The sequence below is a fragment of the Lipotes vexillifer genome, unplaced genomic scaffold, assembly GCF_000442215.2.
Source record: "Lipotes vexillifer unplaced genomic scaffold, Lipotes_vexillifer_v1.1 scaffold1219, whole genome shotgun sequence".
Lineage (NCBI taxonomy): Eukaryota > Metazoa > Chordata > Mammalia > Artiodactyla > Lipotidae > Lipotes > Lipotes vexillifer.
This window is the reverse complement of record NW_006781590.1, coordinates 1,334,013-1,344,178: the sequence shown is the minus strand read 5'-3', so window position 1 is coordinate 1,344,178 and position 10,166 is coordinate 1,334,013. Positions and strand designations below refer to the sequence as shown.

The window sequence follows — 10,166 nt, the reverse complement described above, 5'->3', positions numbered from 1 at the left end:
AAAGACGATGTTAGTCAAATGATCACACAATCAAAGGCATCATTGCAAGTGTGACCAGTTCTATGAAGGAGAGATGGGCAGTGCTATGAGAGCTTATTTGGGAGCCAGAGGGGGCTTCCCTGATGAGGTGATGTTGAAAATACTGGGTTGGTCAAAAAGTTTGTTTGTATGGAAAAACACGAACGAACTTTTTGGCCAACCCAATACATTCTGAAGGATAGATGAGGGTTAACCTGGAGAGGAGGAAAGAGGATGCCAAGCAACAGTATTAACAATGAAGATGTTGCTTGTTATGGGAGGGAACTAGTACCAAGTCTCAAAGAGGACCTCTGTTGCTAGAGGCAGAGAGGGAGGGAAGTTGAAGAGGGAGAGAGCCTTCTGGGTGGGTGGCCAGGCTAACCTGTTTTCCAGGGCCGTCCTGGTTTACTGGTGTGACCATTAATCACCCTATTTCACTCTCACAGTGTCCCAGTTTGGGTGATAAATTATATGATAAATGGGTCATGTCAAGGAGTTTGCTCCTTAATATCAAAGCAATAGGAAGCCACTGAGGTATTTTAAGCTGGGCAAGGGTGATATAATCAGATTTGCAATTTGAAATGATGGCTGCCTTGTGGCTATGGATTTGGTAAGTCACAGGGGATGTTAAATTAATGTTTACTAGGAAATGTATCTTTTAGGTTAAATGACTTGTTAAATTTTCTCAATAGCAAGCCAATTCAGGAAAAAAGAAAAATTAGGGAAATATGTTTGATGAAATCAGTTGGTCAGTGGGTAATGACTGCTGATTTAGTAGCCCCATATAGATGAAGACATTTTATAGTGCATTTAGTTAGAACCAATGGCCTGTTTAGATGTGTTTGCCACATAGTAATATGTTCATATGCTCCCATAGCTGTGGGTAGTGAGATGACCATAAAATGTAACTATTGGGATATGCTTTAGCTGGGACTCTGATCATCTAGAATTAAGAGTCACAAAATTAGCAAGATGATTTTGTCCCAAAGACTGAAAACTGTATGAGGGCCGGATCACCACTGCCTGTTGACAGTTATATCCCCAGCATGTAGCACTCAGGAAAATCAGCTGAATAACCGAAGAAATGAACTACTCCCCTCTACCAAGAACTTTGTTTCCTGAAAATCTTAGGTAGAACATTCATAAAGCTCCTTAAACATTTATCCCATTGGCTTAGAGTCTCTGACTGAAGACTTTGGTCAAGATTATAGAGGTAAAAATATTTACCAATAAATCTGAAATGTATTTAAAGAATATATTAATATTTTTTGTTCAGGATGAAAGGTCAGTTTGACATAATATTTTGCTTAGGAGTAGAGATGGCAGAATCAGTTTCCATCAAAAAAAATAAAATAAAATGAATTAATGCCATGTAGTTTTCATTGAGAGCAAATTTAAAGATGTATCTTCTTCATTCATTTTTTCCAGCATTCCTATCGGGAAAACAAGAACCAGGAAGAAAACTTAATTAAAACTGAGCAAGAAGATATTAAAATTGTTACGATATGAAAGAATCAAATCCGATTAACTATTGTCCTGTAAGGAATTTAGGTGCTATAAATACAGGACAGATGCATAAATATTTTAAATAGGATTTAGAACCCTCTAGGAGTATGATAGTAACAAAATGACAGAAACTCATACTCCTTAAATTTGGTCTTTAAAAATTAATGTATTTAAAAATGTCTCTTCTAAAAAAGAAAACTAAATGTGAAAATCTATCAAAGAGAAAATCTTCAACAATTTGATTAACTACTGGGTTAATATCTAAACTGTGAGAAAATTGCCAACTTTTAGCACCTTTTATTAGTTTTCCCTTTCCCGTTATTTATAAAATAACAAATCTTATGTCATAATCTCTGCAGAGTGCCCTCTGTTCTCCCAGTGATCTCTGAATGTTCATTTCTTCTTGTGCTAACTGCAGTCTGGCTTTCTCTTGAGTGTGCTATAGCACTGGACAATGCTGGCTGTTTTCTCTGTCCTCCACATAACCCTGAGCCTGGTGGTGCACAGGTGTTTTCTTGTTTTTCACTACTTTTACATAACCACTGTTAATACCTCCTCCCTCAGTGTCCCCTACCTCCATCCTTCCACTACCCCATCTTTGAACACATTTTCTCAGATTACAGCATCCTATACTACTCAGGGCCACAGTTTCCCACCATTGTCTTGGTACCCCTACTCATTTATTGTATTATATAAGAGCTGACTTACTATGTTCTCTCCTTCCCCACTTCTAACCATCGCTGTCTATGGCTTTAATTAGTCATGTAGATTGTGTGTGTCACATCCTGGCCTCTCACAGGCTGTCTTCTTTCTTTCAACAATTTTTTCTCCTACTCCAGGGGTCAACAGACTTTTTCTGTAAAGGGCCAAATAGTAAATATTTTCATTTTCATGGCAGTAGGGTCTTTGTTGCAGCTACTAAACACTGCAGTGCTAGCTTGAAAGTGCCATCGTTAATATATCAACAAACTGACATGGCTGTGTTCCAGTAAAACTTTTATTTACAAAAACAGGTGAAAAGCTGAGCAGGGACTTGAAAGAGATGAGGCAGTGAACCATAGCTGGGGAAAAAGAGTTCCAGGCAGAGGAGACAGCAAGTGCAAAGACAGAGGCAGGAGTTTGCCCCCAGTTCTTTCTCCAAAAGCAGCAAAGAGGCCAGTGTGGATGGAGTGCAGTGAGCCAGGGGAAGAGTGGTGGTAGGAGACGCCAGGCAGATAAATGGTGGGGACGGAGATGGACTTTGTGGGACCTCGTAGGCCATGAATAGGATTTTGGCTTTTACTCAGAGGCAGTTGGAGAGCCATTGGAGGGTTCTGAGCAAAAGGGCAATAATCAGATTTTAGTCTTAACAGGATTATTCTGGCTGCTGTGGTAAAAGGAGAATGAGGGGCAGGGTAGAAACCTAGAAAAAATTTTTTCCTTACGTATTTTGAAGGACTTGCTATCAGATTGGATTTTCAGCACCAGAGAAAAGAGTCAAAATTACACTGAGGTTTTTTATCCTGACCAACTGGAAAGATATGAAAGACACTGGATAGAGCAGGATTTAGGGAGAAGGCTGTGAGTTCTTTGGGCTTGTTTGCTTTGAGACGTCTATGAGGCAAGCAAATGCACCAGATGTTTGAGATGTCTGGCACTCATTATAACTTCCTTGATTTCATGATAAACGGGCAATTATTCTTTACTTTAAAAGAAGAATCACTGACCTAGGTGAACTAGCTGTTCCATTGAGGGCTTAACCACAATCATATTACCAGGTACCTGGTGCTTATTGGCACTGACTAGTATACCAGTGCCTGTAGCTATATATATTAATATCCTTTATTATTCCAGTGATATCCAACTCATGAATAAGTTCATAAATAACTTGTTATGTTTTTCCTCGATTTTGAGCCTAAGATTAGAGTATGTTCTTTTTCATGTGCTTCGTGTTTGTGTATATTATCCAGAGGAAATAGAGTGATATCTTTAAGTACTTTCAGTATAAAAATAGTTATTGAAAAATACTGAGATAACGTAATATGAATACAGTTTTACATTGCATTTTTAAAACATTTTAGTAAAATTTTAAACTCACTTATTTCCTGCTTATGGAGTGAATCAAGTTTGGAAAAATACTTTATGCAAGAAATGAATTTTCAGAAAGGGGTTTGAAAGATGAGAGCATTTGGGCTGGTGTATCTCTAGGGAAAATTCAGTTGCAAGTGTTAAGATAATATGGTAGTAAGTTGCAAAGAGAGGATGATCTAATAAGTTTTCTATTTATTCTGTTCTCCAGGGCTGTTGTCGGAAAAGCAACACATCTGCCCAGTACATTTTTGAAAAGGACTTATTTTTAATTTGTCGAGATGAACATTTTAAGTTTTCTCTCTAGTTTCTTAAAAACAGATCCAAAATAAAATGAAGTACGTTTTAAATTTAAATGTGTTGGAATGGTGAAGAAGGAAAAGTCTTAAATGTAGGGGATTATATTCAACCTTGTATTGGTAATGAATGTATTGTTTATTTCCCATACTTTTTATTAGCTGTAATCATCCAGAAATATAGAAATGTAGAAACTTAGAGTTGGAAAGGATCTTATAGGATCCTCTTATAGAATCATGTGACCCAGTGCTTATCAAGCATTTTTCTGTGATCTGTAGTTTTTTTTTTTAAAAAGTGTGCAATATATATGTATAAAACTCAAACAGAAGTTTCCCAAAGCTTTAGTGGTTACCTGAAATGTGAAATGCACTTCAGTATATTTTATTCTTATTTTAAATGCTGCCTTGATCTACACTTAAAAAAAAAAAAAGATCCTTATCTGGTCCATTCTTGGGCATGATACAGACTCCTTCTGTGTGACAGTTCTAGTTTATCATAAATAACATAGCTTTTGATTAATCTTAAAATATAGTTAAATACTGTACTACTTTAATCATTTAATGTATTGGTTTCTTGCTGGTTAAATATGGAGCCACCGGAGCAGCCTGGTGGGCAATTATCAGCAATAGGGCTTTTCTTTTTGACCCAGATTATAGGAGGCAGAGTGGTAAAATGGTACTGGATTCTACAGTGGATATTATAGTGGTGCTGTTCAGGTAAGGGCAGAGGAATTACAAATGGCCATTTTTTGTCTACTTCACCAGACACTCTTACACATTTAATACATAGTATATAGGTGAGTGCATTTTGTATAAACTCAACAGAAGGACGGTATTAGCTCAAAGCTCTGTTAGGTCCTTATAATTAAAGTACAGTGTGAAAGTGCACCATCTAGAGATTTCTTTAATATGCAAGTCATCTGATGACAATTGCTTCTCTTCCTTTCTTGATATTCCTATTGTTTAAGGATATCCATGAGTAATCTCTGATTAGCTTTATATAAGTATTAGAAGATGGAATAGCAGAAAGATATGGCAAGAAGAGAGAAAAGTGAAGAAAGTTGGAATCACTTATTCAGATATATAAAATAAATGATATTGATGCAGAATTGAAAGAGGAAAAACTTTTTAAATAAAGGAAACTTGAAATGATTACTAACTTTTCCAAGAAGTGAAAATGTGCAAAAAGATAATCTTAAATAATTTTTCAAAGAAAACAAAGACTATTTCTAGATATTACTTGGTTTAGTAATAAGTCTGTAATTTCCTGTCACATATATAATTTTATTAAAAATGAGCAGGAAAGGCTATTAAAAGAACTATCCATTTACTTGTCTATTTCATTAAACATCTCTGAAATTCTATATTTAGTCATTTATGACTTTCATGCAAAAGAATTGATTGTTCTCTCATGTTCTTTTGGTGTCATGTGATCAGTGTCAAACTATATGGTGGCCATATAGTTTGCAGTTATTAGTAATTTCTCCTCACTTTTACCATCTTCCCAGATTGTAATTCTCCCAAGTAATAGATATTTTGACCAGCCAGAAGCTCCTTTGAATAATATGAGCTTGTAAATAGATCTGGACTGTTAGAAGACATTGTGATTTCTTCTAGTCAGCCCTGTTACTAACCTGATACTGTAGATATTGAAGCTAATGTAAACTGGATTTAGGATTAGCTTCAGGAAATGAGGTGATAATTTGCAAATAAGGATGGAGATCATGGTCAGCGGAGTTGATAGGCTTTGACTTTCATGATTGATCTTGTGTTCCAGTGGCTTTTTTTGTGTATTTTTAAAATAGTTTTTAAATGGGTGGCATTCCCCACTGAATTTTCATGTAATAATTATGTTTGCTTTTTTCAGAAAGTTCTTAACTTTAATAACTTTTTCATATTAGAAATGAATTGGTTTTAAATATAATTTAATGTTAATTAATATTAAGTTTACAAAGATTTTCTTGTCACTTCAGAAAAAATATTTGAAATTTTATTGAAACAATTTTTTGATTTCTGGTACTAAAGTTATTTTCATTTTTGAGTAGTGGATAGTGGCTTATTCGGTATTTATTAATGGGTCATATTGCTCAGTATATTGTCAAAATATGTATCTCTTATGCAACTTTAGAAATTCATGTGTTCAAATATCTAAAATTAGAACAAACTGTAGCTTCTGTGTCTGATCAGTTTGCCTCAGACAGCTAAGTCAAATTTCCAAACTTTTTATGCCCAAATTTTAAAAGTTTCTTGTTAAGACAAGTAAAGAAAATCAAAATATAAATGCTGTAATACTACTGACTTTGACAACAATAACAACAAAAGAAATATCTATATATCTTTATCTGCTTATCTTTCTACTTAATTTAAAATAAAATAAACTATATATGCATGCCATGGCTCACGGGCCCAGCCGCTCCGTGGCATGTGGGATCCCTCCCGGACCGGGGCATGAACCCATGTCCCCTGCATCAGCAGGTGGACTCCCAACCACTGCGCCATCAGGGAAGCCCCTAAATTAGTATTTTTATACTGGGGAGATTTTTAAAATGGTGTTGCTTTATTAAATGTATTACTCATGTTATAAGAAATAGAGATTAAGGAAAACAGAGCATCTATACAGGTTTACCTTCAGTTTTCTAGAAATGTTGATATTTTTTTGAGTTTGGTTTTCAGTGCTTCTTTGTTTTCTATCTGAAAAGTTTTCTCTCCAGAAATGACCAGCTTTGTCACAAAAGAGCCAGGAGTAATGGTTGAGGTGAAATTTCTCTCTAGAGTGTTGCCATTTGATTGTTATAATGTCTGAAACTAGTAAATATATATATATATATACATATATATATATATATATATATTTAAGTTAACAAATGAACTCAACTTTGGCATCCCTCTTTTGCGAAGGCTTGACACATTGCATGGCCTAACTTGGCTAATACTTGCTGTAGCTGTGAAACATAATTAACTGCTGATGAGAATATAAAAAGTATCTGACTTAAAAGCTGCCATATTCGCATCCCAGTATGTGAATCAAACCCAACTACCTCAATCCTTGCAACATAGCCAACTAAAAATGCAAAATCTACCTCACTTCTAACCAGGAGTATTGCTTAGAGCTGAGAACCAGTGATTAGAGGATGCAGTACAATCTGTTCTGTATGAATTACTCTGTTAGTATTATGATAACACTGGCAGCATTGCCCTACTATGTTTAGTTTTAGGGATTTATACTAACTCTGTCATTCAAGAGAGAGGAAAAGGATTAGGCCTTGGGTCAGCTAAACTTTGGAAATATTTTAGCCTCAGAAGCACCTTTTTCCCCATTATAAATCTCATACTTAATGTCTTAGAATTTAAATGTTTATCCTAGATAACTGTTATACTGTTTAGGTTTATGAAAATGTGTACGTATTTATCCCAAGTAAAGATGATGCTAGTGTTTTTCCACTGTATCATAACAAAATTTATTCAGAATTAATCTTACCTGGTCAAATGGCTGGTTAGAAATAGTGGAGATTATTTTAGAATGGTGTGATGCAAAAGGATTGAACTTGGTCAGATGGTTTTTCTTTAACCATTATCATGTACTTGCTGACAAAATGCTTTTGTGAAACTGGTTTTGACCCCAAACAATGTATGTGTTTGATTATCAGGCTTGAGCAACTCTTGACTTGTTCAAAAAATAACTTACTTCCAAGTGATGATTAATTCCAAGTATTAATAAGGTAGTGGTAGTCAGACTAAGAAAATTTTATTCCAGATATAACCAGAAATTAGTAGCTTCTCCACTTGTGCCTGAAATATCCACCTCTGTTTAGCTCTATAATTCTGATCTGAAAACCTGAGATCTCATCTCCAATTGAAGATTTTACCTTGAGACAATGTGAGAAAAAAGTGGTCACTTCCTCCAGCTCACGTTGTGATTTTTGCTTTTCATTTTAACTTTGATAGCATGGAAATCCACCTTATTTTCACAGAGTAACTCTCTGAGTTCTTCAAGTAGCCATACCATTATCTGAACTCATTTAAACACAGGTTGTGTTACAGCTGCTCAATGAGATATTTGTGAGTCTGTGTCATATAAGAAAGCCAGTGAGTTATCACCCATGATCTGGCTTTCCTTACTGTGCTGAATGAGCAGAAGACTCATCATTTAGCTAAACTTTTGATTTTCTTTGGTGGCATAAGTTTAAGCAAAGGTAGCAGGCAAATTAAACACATGACTGCAATGTAAGCACACAGCAGTTTCCCTCTCATCTTTAGTGTCACTCTGAATTTATGGATGAAGCATGTGATCTCTGATACTGGCAAATTGAAGAATACCCTTCACACTATTAAAGTTACAGGAGAATTGTTTGCATAGCAATCATTTTGTTTCAGACATATATAAGTATACTGAGCTTTGATGAAAATGTTTGTCTAAAAAGTGGGAAGAATGCCTAGCACCTGGTATAGTAAATGCTCAAAACCAATTTTATGAAAGACTGTCTGCTATTTGCCAAGTCTCTATGAGGGATGCAAAGACTTATGAAATATGGTTCCTGTTTGATAGTGTTGATGAGAAAGAAACTCTGTGTCCTGAAGAAAGGACAGGTATTAGAGTTTGTTAATAAGAGTAAAATAGGCTGCATCCATAATTCAAAGGTGACCCTATGAGAAACAAATAAGATAAGGAAAGGGATGCTGCAGCGTTTACATTCCGCGTGCTCTAGAGACAAATAGAGGAGCTCAGACTGAGCTGCAGTGACCACACTCCCAGATGCCTGCATTATGGGCCCTCTTCTCATGTTCATGGTAACAGAAAACTTATATTTTACAAATGATAATCCATAATTATAGGTGAAGCAAAAGCCTCTCTTTTTCTACTTTGGAGAAATTTCTGGAGAGGAATTCAGAAAAGATTTTAATAGTGAGCCAAGGATGACATCTGAAGGGGATGGAATTGGATTGTAAAGAATGGACATTCTATTATGTCTGTGACCTTGGGAATGTCATGGGTACTACAAACTCCCTTTGTGGATTATAGTAGCTTGTGTGACCATCTAAGTGTTCTTTTGAATCCACATTTTCCATATTGACGGTCATCACTGCATGGGGAGAGTACTAAGGACAGGTCATAGTAGAAATCATGATCCTTTTTTGGCAACTTTCCAAAAGCATTTGTGTCCTATGAGTTTGTTGTTTTTCTTGGCCTCCATTGCTCCCAGTGAAGGCCAAGGCCCCGTAAGTGATTGGATACTTAGGAAATTTACCATCTAAGGGACTCAGGGGGCTTAGGCAAAAATAAATAGCAGAAAAAAAAGTAAGTGAGTTTTACATGTGTGGTTATTTTGCAGTAAACAGTGAGTACTTTAAATTCAGAAGAGAGAAACTTTGGTTTTGGCTAGTTATCACTGAACGTTTAGCTCACTGGAAAATCTAAAGTAGTGTTAATATATTTAATACTAAATCTGTTAAAGTAGATTATTTTATTAAAAGTTCTAGCTGTGGGCTTCCCTGGTGGCGCAGTGGTTGAGAGACTACCTGCCGATGCAGGGGACACAGGTTCGTGCCCCGGTCTGGGAAGATCCCACATGCCGCAGAGCGGCTGGGCCCGTGAGCCATGGCCGCTGACCCTGTGCGTCCGGAGCCTGTGCTGCGCAACGGGAGAGGCCACAACAGTGAGGGCCCGCGTACCGCAAAAAGAAAAAAAGTTCTAGCTGTACATTTTTGGCTGATGATTTGGTAAATAGATTTTGGTGACTTTCTCTTCGAGATAGCATAATAAAAACTGTTTTGGCTGGCTGGAGAGTGCTATATAGAAGTTTCCCAGAAAAAAGGGAGAGGAAGAGGCATGGAGTCCATTTACTAGACTCTTAAGACCTGGACTAGGATATTAGCAAAGGGAATGACAAGGAAGAGTCTCTCAGTGGAAGAATGGCTGGAGCCTGGTAACTTTGGACATATGGAGATAAAGCAATTATTGACTTTTTTTTAGTTTTCACGTGGCAATACGCGAATTATTTAACTTGTATTGTTTTATTTAATATTCTCAACCGTTCTATAAAATATAAGTACTGTTATCATTACAAGTTAATTAATTTGCTTAAGATCATACAGTTAATAATTATCAGAACCAGAACTTAAACCTTGGGTCTGTCTGAACCGAAGCCTTGCTATAGAGGATGCTGACTCATCAGAAGCTGAGTCTTGGCTTAATGTTGATTGTTGGCGTACATATAACACAAACTTTCTTCTCTTTTTCCTTTTTTCTTTCGTTTTAGTGCGACTTCACGACAGCATATC

At 36.2% G+C, this 10,166-nt stretch overlaps 1 protein-coding gene across 1 annotated transcript in view; it reads left to right on the top strand.

Moving 5' to 3' along the window:
* The window catches only part of CAMK2D (calcium/calmodulin dependent protein kinase II delta), a 284,942-nt gene that overhangs the window by 119,043 nt on the left and 155,733 nt on the right, over nucleotides 1–10,166 (top strand). Inside the window, 1 exon segment of the mRNA XM_007454801.1 lies at nucleotides 10,145–10,166. This exon segment is cut by the window's right edge and continues 10 nt beyond it. Coding sequence (XP_007454863.1) covers nucleotides 10,145–10,166 — 22 coding nt within the window.